Below are 18289 nucleotides of genomic sequence, written 5' to 3'. Positions count from 1 at the left end.
AAAAAAAAAAAATCCCATTACATCTTTAACAGCTTGGGTTGCTCCCTTGAGCTGTAGAGGGCAAGGAATAACAAAGCTGAGGGAAGTCGCGGCTCCTTACCTCTGATGGGCTATTAGTTATTCTAGTGAGCAGGAGCGCCATTAGGTCTGCCATTTAATGCTCCCATGCCACAGTCACACATGAAAGCTGCAAGATTGAAAAACTGGCCATTTTATGTACCTCAAGGATGCCTTATATTCAAGAAATGCTTTGCTGCAGATCTCTGACAGGGAGCTGCTTGTGTGCCTGCGTCTCATCTGTCATATTAGTAGAAGCAAAGACATCTGGGAACGAGTAAGGCAGAATTTTAAGGCTGGATTTGCTTCACAGGTCTTGGCATGTGATTTCATTTACAAGTACTTTCAAATGACCCGTGCCCAACATATCTGTGCTTACATTTACTAAATGGGTGAAACAAATCACATACACACCTCAAAGTTACATAACAACCCAGTGAAACATAAACGTTACAGGAGAACACGCTACATTTCTAAATCATGGTTGACCACCATTTTGTTTGGATTTCAAATTCATTTTTTCCACATGCAAGTAACATACTTGTGTAAACTACCGAAGTGTTTATCTTAGGGTTGTCAAACGATTAAAATTTTTAATCGAGTTAATTACAGCTTAAAAATTAATTAATCGTAATTAATCGCAATTAATCGCAATTCAAACCATCTATAAAATATGCCATATTTTTCTGTAAATTATATATATATTCTGTAAAATAATTTGTTGGAATGGAAAGATAAGACACAAGATGGATATATACATTCAACATACGGTACATAAGGACTGTAGTGGGCATTTCACTCTACTGTCATTTAAATCTCTCTATGCTGTCCTCACTCCGAAGCGTCTACTTTTTCCAAGGCTAGACAGCTAGTGAACGACGCCTTAATAATCAGACTTCTTCCTTTTTCATCTGATTTATTAATAAAATGGCCTCAAACCACTGACCTCTTTAGACCGTAGTGAAACTACAAAAAAAAGTACACAAGCATTGCATTAGCAACAACGTTAGCTTAGCACGCTATAGACCCTACCCACCGACGTCACAAAACCACGTGCTCGCTGTATGGTTCCTCCCACTTGTCCGTCATTTTGTCTCTGTATTAGCATTGGTTTCAATTGATCGAGGAATTTAAAATGCATTTCATGGAAGACCCGGTGCTTTCTGATGCCGTAAACTCACTGGATGTGTTGCATAAAAGGCGTTATGTGGAAAAGCTTCGTTCTATACAGTCGCCAGATCCATATTTGATGCCCAAATCGATGTTTTTCGACCCACTGTCTTCGCCCTGTCTGCCTGACATCTGCTACGCTGATATTTACAATGATCTTGTCCACACAAAATCAGCCTATTCTCACGAAAATTTGAAAAACTTCAAGAGCTTGGAGGCTTATAAATACTTCGTTGCTTGTTGGGTGAAACAGGTCCTCGTCCACGAAAATTCGGCAGGAATCTATCTTGTGCTTGGAAAGGTGAGTTACGAAATTTTCAATTCAAAATCTTTTGTTATTGCTAACATCCACTGTCAAGTCTAATGTATTTCATGTCGTTTGTCAATGGAGTTAAGGCTTTTAATGTTTATATGGTTTAGCGATAGCACTCTCACTACATACATACGTGTATGTTGTCGGCGATTAGCCTAGCAGTGATCTTAGTTGTGGTTATTTGTCAGCCCAAAACCCTCTAAGTATATCTTAAATGCATCTTACTGGATATAAAATGACTACTACATAGTCTGTGGTGATTTTTGGTGCCCAGTTTTCACGTCGAATTGCAGCCGTCCATTTCGCTCTCCTCTTTGGATCCCTCGGAATACGGTAAAACTTCAAGTCTCTCCTTTCATCTTCTCTGTTAGTGCAACCAACAGCCACACACGCCTTCACCATTTTGATTATTAATGTTAAGGAGCAGAAAAACACGCCGTAAATAGGAGGAATGTACGTAGCCGTAACAGGTTAACACTATGCTTTGACGGACAATTGGGCGGTACCATTCAGGAGAGCGGAGTTGTGACGTCACGTGGGTAGGGTCTATACAGGTTCACTAAACATAAACAAAAAGCGTCTCATACAAAAAATATAACATTTCGCTTACTAACATAATATGTACATTCTTTACAACAACCATACTTACGGACAAATCTTGTCCAAGGATCATATAAGCACAAGATTACAACATAGGCGTCAGCCCGAGACGTCGTGCAGCCATATTGAACTGGCAAGAAAGCAATAAACCATGTCGCAAAGCGACCACAAGACTTCGCTGTTTGACAGCACAAAAAACCTTGCTGTAAAACTTACCAAAAAGGCAGAATACTGTCTGAGCGGGACATGTGCGTTAATTGCGTCAAATATTTTAACGTGATTGATTTAAAAAATTAATTACCGCGCGTTAACGCGATAATTTTGCCAGCCCTAGTTTATCTGTAACTCTTTTGCTGAATTCCAAACGTACATTGTCATTTAAGAGTATACGGGGGTCTGCTGTTGCTTTACAGTGAAATTCAATCTTGAAATCAACTTTATTGTCTCACAGCTACCAGCAGATGGCAGCGACGCACCTTTTGAGAAATGAGATTAAGCAGTCAAGTTTTTGAGTCCACATAAAAATGGCAGCATTTTGATAAAACTTACCCATTTTCTAATGAACAGGGGTTAGAAACACTGGGGCATGGGACTAAATAGGTATCGTAGGTTGAGGACACTATAACCCGAGGACTCCCTATATATTGGAAATAATAATTTGAATTACTACTGAAATACCGAAATTGAGCACCTTGAAAGGTGGAAAAGCGCTATACAAGTATAACACCATAACACCATTTACAGTATTATCGGGGGTGCTCATTGTTTTTTGCTCAAATATCCACTTTTCAATGACTTCCCACAACCTACCTTCCTACCTTAACAGCCGAGGGGGTGTTGCATAACCTCTAGGGGTGTGACAATATATCAAAATGGTGATATATCGTGATACTTTGTATCCCAAAAGGTTATCGATATGGTCCAGCCAAGAATCGAAATGTCGTTTTAAAAAGGAGTCAATGTCTAAAAAAAAAAGAAATAAAAATGAACCAACAAGTTGCTAGCAAAATCTTCCACCATAATAGTGTCTCAATTAACTGTAAGGCTGCATTGACGGTGCTTGACGCCCAATCCATTTAGACTGGGAACGTTCGTTCATTGGAAACCAGAGCGTTCAGTCATTCTGTCCGATTTTCAGGGCATTTACAGGTCAGTTGCTGTTGCGTTTGAGTCACTGCCTATTCATTTGGGTGATTCCCAGGTCACTTCCTGTTCTGTAACTCAATAAGGAAGTGACCCATAAAATACCCCAAAATCAACAGGAAGTACCTGAAAAACAACAGGTAAATGACCTTAAATGACCCAAAATTACCTCACTGCCTGGCATTGGCTGCCAGTGATGGCCATAGACGTTCAATCCGTTTGGAGTGGGAGGGATTCAAACGGATTGGACGTCTACTAGTGATAAACTCATTCCAATTCACAGCAGAAGCTTGTTTTTCTGTTTATTAGTTGTTTGTAGAATATCCTAGAATGATTTCCTGACCAATGTATCGATAATCGTTGTATCGTCAGATCATCGTTATCGTGAGCTTTGTATCGCAAATCGTATCGTATCATGAGGTACCAAGAGGTTCCCACTCCTAATAACCACATATGTTGCTCACACAATATAATTAACTATGTACGCTATATTAAAAATAATAATAATAAAATAAATTTGTATTTTTTTTTTTATGCCATGATCTACTCACACTAGCACTGCTGTAGTATACATTCATTTTATTTAAATGAGTGTTTCTTTTACAATGAGGGGTTATGAAATAGATGACTAAAATTGCGATGTGATGCACGTTGAACTAAATTTAAATACGCTGAAGTTGTGATATTTATGTTAAGATATTTATGATGTCTGTACTACATCATACATGACAGCCGTCATCGATGACGTAAATGCGTCGACGAGCACACCAACCCATCGATGGTTAATAAAGGGTTAAAAGAATATATATATGCGTGGAAAGGAGAATGGCGGACACTCGGGATTCAAGCAGGGGAAGCGATACAAAGTCATAAAAGCGCACCAGAGATACCAAAGCATGTATTTATTTCAACATAACTAAGGAGGGTACACTGTGCAGACTGTGTAATGCCAAGCTTGCATACCATGGCAGGACGGCGGCCGTGAATGAACACCTGGAGCGCCGTCACCCAGGTATAATTTTGGAAGATGACAGGAGACAACAAGCTGGCGTATCTTAAGTCCATATAAGGACATTTTTTATTGAAGTTGCCTTTATGTGGGTTGTACGACAAAGTATTAGGGGCTAATGCCACGCTAATGTTGCTGAAAGCATGTGTTTTAGAATCAGTTTTACAAATATGGAAATCCTTATTATTTTTTGCTTCATCTACATCAAATTATTATCAATAGAATACCTTATACAAATGCTTTGTTGTAGCTCCCAGCGAAGGTACATGTACTGTATGTGAAGTGCATAGTGGCTCACAGCTACATTACCCCTACGTAATAATGCGACTTGTGTTTCTCCTAGCAATATTACGAATTCAATTAAAAAAATTTTTTTTTTTAATTTGGCCCTAATACTCAATCTTAGCGTCGTATCAACGTGCATCATTAAGTTTTTTTCACATATTTCACACCAGTGAAACATGATATTTATCTAATCTGCTGGTGCTCACTCTAATGCTGAGAACAATATAGACATACCACATTAAGAGAAAGTAAGAATTGTTTTGAATCCTGTTGGAAAAGTAAGTCACAGTGTTCTGAATCTGTTTACATTCCATTATTTTGCACTAGTTAATGCCATAAGCATTTGATCTCATAGTTTTTTGTGATTTATTATTGTTGTGTTTTTATTTGTACTTTAATAACAAATTTAAGTATTCCAAAATGTTTTTGTGAATTAATCATCAACAAAAATTTAATTGCAAGATTAGTTTAAAAAAAATATATATATATATATTATACTAGTCGACTAATCATTAAAAAAGTCTAATCTAAAGACTAATCAAGAAAAAGGAATCATTTGGGACAGACTGCCCTATTTGATATAGCGATCATAAAAAAGCCACAAAGAAGAAGCATACCACATCACAGTTTTGAGACTTGGGGGCAGTTTACATAGCGACTATGCGACACGAAGACGCAATGACTGAGTAGCGGAATTGCCTTGCATGCATATGGTGTCGGCGAAGACGGAAGGAGAAGACGAAAAATTCTCAATCCTGCCACCAAAGTGGATAAATTCGATTGAGGGGGGTTGAGGGGGCTGGCTCCGCATGCATATCAAAAGCTCCTGCCGCACGGGACCCGCGCCGATAACGTCAGCACTCTTACACGTCACATTGGGCATGCGGAGTGGTGCTATTAAACATTAAAAACAGCTAATGGCGGAACGTCGGCTTTAATTTACTGTTTTAATTATATTTTTAAATTTCAATATGTTGAATGTTTCCATTTTTGTGCCTTTATGAACAAAAGAAAATGCCATTGCTTGGAGTGGGCGGGCATGTTGTCTTCCGGGCTGAGGAGGTCAAAGTGCATCATTCGCTGTCGCCTTGTAAATCTGCACTGCCCCCTAGGCCCTGGCATGAATACTACATCGTTTTCATGCGTAATTGCGACATTGTTCGAATGGAGACGGAACCATATAAATGCACATTTGAAATATTTCGTCTTTTCGGAGAGTTACCATGTAAACTGCCCCTTAGTATGACCAATTTTTCAAGTCCAAAGTTTTGGGGCTGTTTACATGGTGACGCTGCGACACCAAAACGCAACGACTGTGTTGCGGAATGGCCTAGCCTTTACACAGTGACGGCAAAAACGGAAGGCGAAAACGCAAACCAAGGCGAAATGATTCGATTGCGGGGATGACTCCACAACCATATGAATGGAAGGCTCTTGCTCCGAGGATGTCAGCACTCGCAGACATCACTTTGGGCATGCGCAGTCACTGCTACTAAACATTCAAAACAGCAAACATGGTGGAACGTTGGCTTAAATTTACTATTTTTACAATGAATATATTTTATGTTGGTGTTTTTTGTGCATTTTGAAGCAAAAAAAAAAAAAAAAAAAAGCGGAATTGCGACATCATTTGAATGGAGACAGAACCAAGACGGAACCATGTAAATGCAGACATGAAATGTGTCGTATTCTCGGAGCGTCACCAAAAAAAACAGCCCCTTTGTGTGTCTTTGGTCAAATTCTGAATAATATAGCTCAAGAGGCATTTAAATTAGGATGTCCTGATGCATAATACTGTCTCTCCCTCATTTGGCTTCAGAGGCAGGTAATTTCAGTTTTACTCCACTAACTGCCTTTGGCCAACGTGTTCATTATTTAATGGTCAATGCATCTTCCCTGCATTTCCGCGGGCTGTAATTATTATTTACCATCTGTGAGTGCTATTTTGTCAACTGCAGGTTGGGTTGTGCAGTTGTGTATGCCTTGCGTGTGCATATTTTGCCAATGTCTGGCTATCAACCTCGACATGCGACTCATCTCATTTTCTTACATATGACTAAAGAGTAATGTGGAGCTATAAGTTTTCAATTAATTGTTGTTTTTGAAACTACTTTGCATATTTGTAACACTTATTGGATCATGGTTTGTAGGCTTTAATATAGTATATACTATTACTGCTTACTGTGTACAATATTTTAAGTATTTACGATGAGACAAGTCAAGCCAATGCTCAGCTAAGATCCTGGTGACACTCCATCATCCCAGGCGCAATAGCTCTAAATCACACTCAACTAAATGATGATAAGCAGCAGGACAAAAGAAAATGTGTAGTGCATGTAGAAAAAGGCTCCACATGCAAAAATAACAATAAAAAAATGAAGGTTGAAGGGGGGGCTAATTGAGCATGAGCAAATTGATCCGTACTTCCCGCCAAGACTTTCAGTATAAGTCTCTCAGTGCCAGACAGTGTTTTAAAGTCGCTCACATAAAACAGCCCAGGTTTTGTATACACTCTACTAGTTGAGCAAAAGGTTTGCTGTTGTAGCAAGAGAAACTTTTATTTAGAAATGACATTTCGTAGTAACACATAAAATATTGCCATTGATTTAAAAATCTATATATTTAGTACATGTTCTGACCTACTGAGGGTGCCATGTTTTATGCGCGCAATGGACGCTCGGGGTGATTATGTTGTTTGTCACAGTCACTAAACGAACATTACCGGCGTTCTGCAATTCCTTCTACGCGGCGAGACATCCAACACATGCGGATATCGGTTTAAAGCAGCGAGTACTTAATATTTGTGTTTTTATTGAGTCTTTTATTACCTTTTGTTTCCCTCTCATACTTTTAAGCATTGTGTTTTCTTGTGGTAGCTTTAAATCAGATTGTTGATCTGTTGACCACATTAGTCAAGTAGCGTATTTAAACAACCCCTAAAATAAACCGAAAGCGCACGGTGGTACTTTGGATGTCAAATTCCCCTCTTGGCAGAACACCGGTTTTAGTCCTTTGTACTTTTGTCTTGTCTCATCCCATCTTTCCTGTTCATTTTGCCTTTGCTGCTCATTTTGTGAAAAATGACAGTGCTGGCATGCTCATTAATGTTCCTTTGGGGCTCAAATTGATATGGTTGAACAGATGACATGTTTATGTCGCTAGAGTCATTCTCTGGAACCCTGGCAGCGTAATCCAGTTACATCACCGCTATGTGACGTCAACAACAATGGCAACCAACTAGTTAAACTAATTTTACAAATTGTATAAAACCAAAAACATCAAGAGGGGTTTTAATATCAAATTATTTTAACTCATAATAACGTTTATCTTTTAAGAACTACAAGTCTTTCTCTGTGGATCCCTTTAAACAAATAACTTGTCCTGCTGAATTCTACAACTACAGGTCAGATTCTTTCATTACAAGTGATTCTTTTTTACTACCGTGTTTTTCGTACAACTACAAGTTACTTTTCCACAAATTCTATATATATATATATATATATATATATATATATTTATTTATATATATATATATATATATAATTCTCCATATATATAAATGAATTAATGAAGAGCACTGGATTTAAACAATATTACTCTAGGGCACGTATTGAACCCAAAATGCAAATGGCTCGTCATCATTCAGCTGCAACCTATATGTTAAAGCCTGCACTGAACTTTGTGACTCCAACTAATCAGCAATGTAATAAGTATGCAATTGCTACGGACATTACTAGGGAATGGAAACCACGCCATCAATAAATGTGATTATATTTATGATGGATGGCGCTTCGGGTCATTTACATATTCAACAAGACAGAAAACATATACCAGGATTTACATGACGAATGTGTTTGCCACCTTAGTAGCAAACACACAGGATTGCAGAGGCCCACCTGCACTGTGACTTGATCTCATCTATTTGGGAGACAGCAGCCATTTGTGAATAAATAACACACTGGCTGACAAGATTGAGATACATCAATAGCCTCTTTTATGTCAAGAATGAAAGATTAAGCTACTTTGTTTATAATTTACTTTGCGTGTGGCCCAGGAAATGGAGCTGCCACTCAGATTGCAACTAATGGGGATTCCATTCTAGCAATAAAACTGCATGACTCAGAACAACAGCTCTGAAGAACTTAAAGCATTACCAAGCAAATCACAGTGCACTGACCTTTACTTCCTTATTCCAAAAAAGACAAGGGCAGAGGGAAGTAGGGGGTGTTTGTCTCCACAGATTGTTAGAAAATTTACCTCTCATGCCTCGCAGTGGAAATGGATTTTTGGAGGGCAACGGTCATACCTCGCATTCCCTGGAGCCTGAGATCGTGTAAGTGTAAGGTCCTGTCCCATTAACCAGCACATCCATTGTCTCCGAGTTTGACGGCTTGTAGTCCACGTAATATTCTTGCAGCGGCGAATTAAAGGAGCGCTCGTTCTCCCGAGCCTTTTTCTGCCGCTTTTTAACCGCAGAGCCTTGCTGAAGCCGCTTAATGCTGCTGGGATAGTGCTTCCACGAAACATATATAACAAGCAGGATTATAGCCACGGACAGGAGGAGGGCCAGACTACCGGCGATGATTTTATGGAAGGACACGTACTCAGAGTCGGGTAAAGGGATGGTCGGAGATGCTTGGGATGGAGTAGGAGTTGTCCTATTCTCCGCCTGCTTTTTGTCCACTTCAGGCCGTGTGGGAAGAGGGAGCAGCTCTGTTTGAAATGCAGACGTGAGAGGCGCCCTCGTCGAGGTCACAGGGCTCGGCGTTACTGTGCAAATGTTATAAGTCTCCACCACATCGGTGACTTTCTCTCCTTGCGCCTCTTTAGGGCCTGTGCAAATCATAGTGGACTCCTTGTTTCCCTTGAAGGCCTTGAGCCAGTCCACTAGAGGGCATATGTTGGGGTTACAGTGCCACAGATTACCAGCGAGACTGACGGTGGTGAGGGAGATCCAAGTCTCCACCGTCTGTTGCGACACATTGTTCAGTTTGTTGGAGTCCAAGTTGAGGGTCTGCAGGTTTGGCAGGCATCGAAACGTGCTGGGATCCAACGTCTGGAGCTCATTTCCGGACAGGTCCAGCTTTTGCAGCGAGGTCCACATCCAAGTCAGGCCCTGAGTCAGCAATTTGATGCGGTTCCATTGCAAATACAGTGCCCTCAGATTAGTCAGGCGGGGGAAATGAGCAAAGTTGATCTTGGAAAACTGGTTGTGTTCCAAATGCAGCTCAACCAGCTTAAAGAGTCCGGCAAAGGCGTTACGCGTGAGGCTACGTAGCCTATTGTAGCCGATATCCAGGAATTCTAGGTTGCGACAATCGAGGAAAACACGCATCGGGACGGTTTTCAAGGAATTGGATCTCAAGTGCAAACTGAGTAACTTCCGCAGGCCCACAAATTGATTTGGTTGGAGTGTCTGCAATTTATTGTAGGAAAGGTCAAGATTTCGCAAGTTGGGAACATCGTGGAATGTGTTGTTCTTAAGCAAAGTGATCTTATTGGAACTGAGAATCAGTTCTTTGAGTCTGCGTATACCATGGAATGCTTGGCCATCCACAGAACCGATGTAGTTGTGATCGAGGTACAGCCACACCAATTGACCGAGGCCTGCAAACTGGTGGGGTCTCAGGCTCATCAGGCTGTTGTAACGCAATGACAGGCCTTGCGTTCCCACCGACACATTGCTTGGCACGTCACGGAATGCATTGGATTCGCAGTAGATTATTTTGCCGTCACATCTGCAGCTTCCCGGGCACGGACGCTCACGCGTGGGGTTCGGAGCAGCCAGCAGCCAGGCGGGCACCGCCGCAATGAATACAAGCCATCTGCAAAGCACAGGAAGTCCTGCACACACATACACACACACCCAGACACAGAGGCTGATTAAGGAGAAAGCACATGAAAAAGTGCAAGTGCACAAATCATGAATACATTAACCCTTTATAGGGCACTCATTTAACTCATTGGCTCTTGGCATCCAATCCATTTTGACTGGTAGAACCTGGCAGCAAATGATCGCTGCCAGCATTCCCAGTCAAAATGGATTGGGCATCTCGCACTGTCAATGGAGCTGCAGCATGAGCATTCATCCACCAAATTTAAATGAACTGTTATTGTCAATGGCAAGGCAATGAGTTAAAAGTAAATATCCTTTCTTTCTTCATTCATTTAGTTTTTTAAATGTTTTTTTTTTTTTAAATATTTAAAACCCATAAGGAGGGAAAATAAATATTCTCTCATTTAATTTCTTTTTTTTTTTTTTTTTGAAGTTAAAATTAAAAAGATGAACGACAATCATCTATTTATTTAAAATGTATATTAAATTTTGTATTATATATTTCTTTAATTATTTCAAAAATAATGATGACTAACTTAAAAAAATCATTATATTATGATAACTGATTTGGGTCATATAGATCACACTTGTACTGTACTAAATGATAATTTTGTCTTTTGTGGCCTATATGACCCAAAATGTCATGCGCACGTATATCTAAGTTTTTAATTTTGCAAAAATAATCACTTGCCCCTATAAAAGGTTAAAGAAATGCATTTTCATTCACTTAATTCAAATTACAGGATGAATTTATTGTTTTTATTTCAGTGCATAGCCAGATTCCTTTTATGCAACGATAAAAATCGGTAATGAAATGCATCAGGTAATTTGTCAAATGGTTGATGAGGGGCAACCCTCAGCATCCATCCCCCGCAGTCATATTTTGGAAGCCTCGAGGGGTGCAAAAAAAGAACCCAGCATGACATGATTAGGATAAAATTCCAATACAATTAATTTTTAATAATAGAAAATAATGTAACAAGTAGTGCAAAGACATGGCACATACCCATACTTGTGCGGTGTCGGCTCCTCCTCATGTTACAGCTTTCTGTTGCATGCGTCCCAGCTCCACATGTTCCACCAAGCTGGCCAAATAGTGGAGCACGTCCCCAAAATACTATTTTCCCCCCTTCTACAGACGCACACCTGTCAGTGGCTCCAGAAGAAGTGAGCTTTTACTTTGCAACGTTACCGTAAAGGATGATCTGAATGTTGCCCGCTTGTGACAGCCACCTTGCAGAGCCCTTGGCACGAGAAAGCCCGGAGCCTCGCCGCGTCTCGGAGGAAAAGATGGTCAAACATCCGGCGGCCAATTGTTGAATCTGGCTTAATTAGGTGTCACGAAACGAATTGACGACTGAGCGTGTGGCAAGAAAGGGAGTAGAAGAAAGTGCGGTCCGAGCCCGACAAGTTGAACGGATCCGCATCCGGCGTCCAAACGCAGCCCCGGCGTGGATCACAGCCGTTGACCGTGTCATCAAGAATGAATCAGTTGAGTAGCAACAGGAATTGTGTCGGCGGAGATCCCCGCGGAGCCCTCTGACGCACCTTTCCTGGACCTCAAGTGCCCCCTGCTGGTCACGTTTCTTTATCCATATATGGCTGTCTTGATTGATCACCGTCTGGATGCTTGAGCTTGTTGTTCGATCTCCTTGTTATCAATCTTAACTCTTTCACTGCCATAGACGACGATAGAAGTCCAATCCATTTTAACTGGGAATGGCTGGCTTGATCACTGCAGCCTTTCCCAGTTAAAAGCAGTACTGGAATGTACATACATAGTATTTATGTACATTTCTGTATATAATAATAATTATATATAATAATTTTATATTTGCGGCACTGTGGCTGAATGGTTAGCACGTCCGCCTCACAGTTCTGAGATCAAGGGTTCAATGCCGGGCTTTGGCCTTCCTGTGTGGAGTCTGCATGTTCTCACTGGGCCTGCGTGGGTTTCCTCCCACATCCCAAAAACATGCATGGTAGGCTGATTGAACACTCTAAATTGTCCGTGGGTATGAGTGTGTGCGTGAATGGTTGTATGTCTCCTTGTGCCCTGCGATTGGCTGGCAACCAGTTCAGGATTTCCCCTGCCTACTGCCCTAGCTGGGATAGGCTCCAGCACCCTCGTGAGGAAAAGCGGCATGAAAGAATGAATGAATTTTGTATTTTATATATGGCAAAAAAAACACTCAGGTGACTTGAAGTTCCGGACCCCCAATTTGGCCAAATTTCAAAATTGTCCCATATGCATATGAGATATCATTGGAAAGCTTAAAATGTCAATTTTCTGGGGGAAGATAATTTTTGAACATGAGTGCGTTTTAGAAAAAAAAAAAAAAAAAGTTTTTTTTTTTTTTAAACAGCAAAACCCTAACTGGAGGTGAGAGCATGAGCGAGCAGAATTAAAGACACCACGATTTTAACAAGATATTATCGCGTACATACCTCTTTTCGATCCAAAAACTCCACGTAGCCTGTATCACCGAATGTAAAGACACAGCTGTGAAGGGCCACAGCCAGATTTTTGGGGAATTTTAAGGGTGAAACATGGTAATATAACAAGGGTCGGGATGCAGAAATTTAGACATCAAGGAGTGGTCGAGATTTACTTTTTCATATATTTTCCCTTTTAAACTTTTTTTTCCAATTTTGCTTTGTTCGGATCGATTATTTATCATCCCAAATAACAGGGAAAACGCGACAGTTACAAAAACAAAAAACACACAATTAAGCGATAATTATGAGGTAGATATCAGTGACTTATTTATACAGACACCATTTTTTTCATTGTGACGTCATTTGTTTAAAAATTTAAAGTGTGCAAGTGAATAATTTTTTTAAATCGTTTTTTAAACGAAATATTAGAAATGAATTAATGATTCTAAGCTAAAATGACAGACATGTTGAATAATAAATATAATTACTTCCCTTCTTTTTATGGCTGGGTTAAAACAAAAGCAGTTGCTAGACGTCTGTAAGGGGGGGTTTCCAGGGTAAGACAGACAAATTAAAAATATTTTGGCGGCTTAATGCGCCATGAATCTGCTATGGCAGCATATACTAGTAGACATATTTGCCTATCAAACACAACAGTTCTTTTGGCTTAAAATACAGCAGTTGACTGGGTGGGGCAAATAAATAAATGCCTGTTCTCCTCAATCAGTCAAAATTGATTGGACCATGGGAGACAATGACTTTTAAGAGTGCCCTCCTGTAAGGGTTAACAAAAAGTCATAATTAATGCATGAAATTGATAAATAAAGTAATATGGGGATTACTGTTATCCTTAATGTCACTTTCACTAGTTTTGGTTTGAATTTCACCGTTGGGCTTCCTGTATCCGCGTATCCATGCATTTTCTCTTGTTACTGCAATTTCATCCCACTTTCCCAAAATATACATGTTAAAATTGCTATTGGCTGGCAACCATCCCAAGGTGTACCAATGCTTTTTTCCCCCCAAATGCTGTACATCTATACATGCCACAGTTTTTGAGGTGAGATAATCCAGGACCTGGTGGCGAAATTATAGTCTCTCTTGTTGGGAAGGGGAAAAATCTGGGAATCACCTGGGAAAAACTGGATGATGTGTTTGTGGACCATGGATACATGGGAAAAAGATGGATGATTGTTTAGCCATTGTTCATAATCATCATTGTTTGCACAACCTGAGAAAGTTTTTTATCATTCAGAAACACAAAAACTTGAGGAAGCAAAAAACAAGAAGACCCACCCCCCACTTCTTCCTCTGGCGTATTTTGTTACCTGATGACAATAAAATTGATCATGCATAAACAAAGGTTGCAATGAATGCCTCATTATGGAGATTTGAGTTGGGGTCAAAGTCATCACTTCTAATGGCTCCCTCTGCCTCCATACTTAATGGCAAACATAATTGCCAGTAATGAACATTAATGAACATTTACGCACAAACTGCCTATAGTCCATAGTCAGTCGAAACAAAAATAAAAGTGATGTATGTAACAGTCCCTGATTTGATTTCCATTGCTAGATATATTATTTAACTGGATTTGAAGGCCTGTTAAGTGAGCTACACAGACCCACAAACACACATCCACGCACATAATATGATGACACAATGAACACTTATTTCAGTGCTACTTTCTTGTCACTGCAATTTCTTTGAGGACATCATCGAGCACCATCACAGCCTTTTCTCTCTTTGAATGCCTTTAGTATGCTTTTGTGCAGAATTGTACAAGGGTGTAGACTAAGAAATCATGAATTGTTTAAACTGCGGCAAATTTCAAAGGCTTCAACTTTTCTTTGAATATGGAAGGTAAACATATAACAAGCAATGCATTTTTGAATAATTAAGTGCAGTTGTGTTAATCCTATGTGCTAGAAATTGACCAATATAGGTTTTTTAGGACCAATACAGAAACTGATTATTGGTAGTTAAAGAGTCCGATAACTGATTTTTGGAGCCGATGTTCATTTGCAGTAAAAGTGTAAAAAAAACTGGCTAAATAATTTGAGAATAATGCAAACGCTGAACTTTATTAAAATGGGTTAGGGTTAGGGTTTAGCATGTTTATTGAATCACACAAATAGAAAAAAATAGCTACCGTATTTTTCGGACTATAAGTCGAAGCTTTTTTACATAGTTTGGCTGGGGGAGCGACTTATGTGTGAAATTATTACCGTTATTGGCCTGAATATAAAAAGGCCCTGATTATAAGACGACCCCGTTTTTTTTCAAGACTCAAGTTTGAAAAAAAGACTTTTTGAACAACAAATGAATTTTCATACAGAAAATAATTACATCTGAAACGAATGATTATAACAATATATTTGAGAGAAAAAGAATTCTATTTTTCCTCATTCAAATCTTAATATCTGAACATTTAAATACGTAAACTAGAGTGCAATCACATTCTTAAATGAATGGCTTCTGGTTTTTGAAATGTAAATAAACCAATCTATTGTGATAAAACAACAAAATTGCAATAACTGCATTAACTATCAAAGTGAAGTTTAACTGTAACTGTAGTCTTGAAACATATCTGAATAAGGAGAAACACTGCAATAAAATAATGCAAACTGGTTAAACTAGTAGCTGAGATCTGTCATGACCGAACATCGCTTCAATGATATCTGGCGTCATCTAGCGTCGTGAATGGGTATAATGTCTAGAACGCGAATATAAGACGACCCCTCTTTTTCAGTCTTATTTCAATGCAAAAAACACCGTCTTATATTCGGGCCAATACGGTAATTAATAAAATTATTGTTATTATATCATTTCACATGTCATTTTGGTGTTTTGGAGTGACACTGGTGGTTTGGTAAACTTGTTAGCATGTCCTTTATGCTATAGTCATCTGAATAACTTTTAATAGGTATGTTACGTTAACATACTGGCCACGTTCGCATTTCATTGTTCATGCATCATGTAGCATTATCATAAAGTACACTTATTCAGCATTTTGTTCTCTATTGTATTTTTATTTTAAATTGGCTTTCTGGATGAAATATCTCTTCTATGTGTTGAATTTTATCAAGTAAAATTTCCCTAAAACATGCGTTTATACTCCGGTGTGACTTATACAGTGTATGTTTTTTTTCCTCTTCGTTGGGCATTTTATGGCTAGTGTGACTTATAGTCCGAAAAATACGGTAATAATAGGGAGTGGCGTGGTTCAGAGGTAGTCGTGCCCCAACTCAGTTGTTGGTTCGATTCTCCGCGCTGATGACCTCGTCTAAGTGTCCTTGAGCAAGATACTAAACCCACGTTGCTCCTGGTGCTGTGTCACCAGTAGGTAGATGAGTGTGAATGTGAATGTGTGAAGCGGTTTGAGGGCCTTAAAAAGCTGGAAAGGGGCAATACAAGTGTAACTCCATTTACCATTGCCGTTTAACCATTTAGAGGAGTAGTGCAGGAGAAAGCAGGCAGGAGAGAGAGGCGTGGGTGCATCTGAGCCGAAATACCTCAGTTTTATCTCTTCATCTCTTCTTGTATCTTTTCATCTCTGCCGGTCGGCAAAAAAAGGCAGATACCAATATAAGTCAAATTTTTAAAATATCATCGCCGATAACCAGCCTGGCTGATAATCGGTCTATCTCTATTATGTACTAATTTAAACGTATTAATTTGAATACATCTAGAATTTCTTCAATAATGTTTAGTGAGTATTTCAACAGACGTACAGTAAGAGTATTTTGGTTTAAAGAGGTGTCGTGGATTTGGATTATACAGGGTGTTCCAAAATGGTTGACCCCATTCTAAATGCCAATATCTCGGAAACTACTTGATGGATCTTAAATACGCTTTATGTTGAAGGTCATAAGTTTAATTGGTTAAATTAACAATGAAAAGTACAAATATTTGTTGGTTCTATGACAGATTTGCATAAATGTTCAATACAAGCACCGCCTGTAAAATGCCTTATCAAAATGCCTTTTCTTTTGAAGTGAACAGCATTTCTTAAGCGGAAAAGAGAAATGCCAAACGTTACACACAAAAACTTGGAACGTTTCTACACAAGCTGTGAAAATTTGAGGTCATTCCAACGAAAATTTTCAAAATTATTATTAGGGCAATGCAGCAGAAAATTGATCAGATTTTAGGCAAGATTTGAAGACACTTTTTCATTAATCTTTATTTTATTTGCTTTGATGGGGAGGTTCAGAACATCTTTCATGCAATGTGCACTTTGGACTAATATTTGTTCATTTATGTTAGGCTACTTATTTATTTCCTTATAATGTAAATAAATCATAAAATTTTAATATTAATAAAAAATAATGTCAGGGAGTTCCAGCAAGAAATTCTTGCCACCTTCACTCCTGGTTTTAAGTAGTATTTAATTAGATCGAAGAGTATTCAGGTCACATATAATTGACTATTTGAATGAGTTGAATTAAGGTTTAGGGACAATATCATAAGATTTATGAGTATTATTGTAATTTTTAGGGCCATTTGAGTAAATCTTGAAGCATTTAGATAAATTTTGGCATATTATGCAACACTATTTTCATGATGGTACTTGGAGAGGATAGTCATTTTGGAGGTGGTACTTAGTATAGACCCTACCCACCGACGTCACAAAATCACGTGATCGCTGTATTGTTCCGCCCCCTTGTCCGTCATTTTGTGTCTGTATTATCAATGGTCTCAATTGATCGAGCAATTTATAATGCATTTCATGGAAGACCCGGTGCTTTCGGATGCCGTGAACTCACTTGATGCGTTGCATAAAAGGCGTTATGTGGAAAAGCTTCAGTTTATCCATTCGCCAGATCCATATTTGATGCCTAAATCGATGTTTTTCGACCCGCCGTCTTCGCCATATTTGCCTGACATCTGCTAGCTACCCTGATATGTACAACTATGTTGTCCACACAAAATCAGCCTATTCTCACGAAAGTTTGAAAAACTTTAAGAGCTTGGAGGCTTATAAATACTTCGTCGCTGGTTGGGTGAAACAGGTCCTCGTCCATGAAAATTCGGCAGGAATCTATCTTGTGCTTGGAAAGGTGAGTTACGAAATTTTCAATTCAAAATCTTGCTAACATCCACTGTCAAGTTCAATGTATTTCATGTCATTTGTCAATGGAGCTAGGGCTTTTAATGTTTATATGGTTTAGCGATAGCACTCTCACTACATACATACATGTATGTTGTCGGCGATTAGCCTAGCAATGATCTTAATTGTGGTTGTCAGCCCAAAACCCTCTAAATATATATTAAAGGCATCTTACCAGATATAAAATGACTACTACATAATCTGTGGTAATCGTTTGGAGCCCAGTTTTCTCGTCGAATTGCAGCAGCCCATCTCGCTCTCTCCTCTCCGGGTCTCTCGGAATCCGGTAGAACTTCAAGTCTCTCCGTCTATCTTCTCTGTTAT

The 18289-nt window shown here is 39.2% G+C and overlaps 1 protein-coding gene across 3 annotated transcripts in view; it reads right to left on the bottom strand.

The window, feature by feature from the left end:
* Positions 1-11937, bottom strand: part of LOC130913093 (leucine-rich repeat transmembrane neuronal protein 4) — an 89845-nt gene extending 77908 nt beyond the window's left edge. For 2 of the 3 annotated variants that reach the window (XM_057831407.1, XM_057831408.1), the window contains exons 1-2: positions 11420-11937; positions 8835-10421 (exon numbers count right to left, since the gene is read on the bottom strand). In XM_057831407.1, the coding sequence (XP_057687390.1) occupies positions 8878-10421; positions 11420-11450 (1575 nt within the window). In that variant the 5' untranslated portion in view covers positions 11451-11937 and the 3' untranslated portion in view covers positions 8835-8877. The remainder of the gene's footprint in view (positions 1-8834; positions 10422-11419) is intronic. The other variant, XM_057831406.1, reaches the window with a different exon arrangement.
* Positions 11938-18289: the final 6352 nt, after the last annotated feature.

This window comes from Corythoichthys intestinalis, chromosome 3 (assembly GCF_030265065.1).
Source record: "Corythoichthys intestinalis isolate RoL2023-P3 chromosome 3, ASM3026506v1, whole genome shotgun sequence".
Taxonomy (NCBI): domain Eukaryota; kingdom Metazoa; phylum Chordata; class Actinopteri; order Syngnathiformes; family Syngnathidae; genus Corythoichthys; species Corythoichthys intestinalis.
Note: the sequence above shows the minus strand (reverse complement) of the source record. Positions and strands in the feature narration are given on the sequence as shown.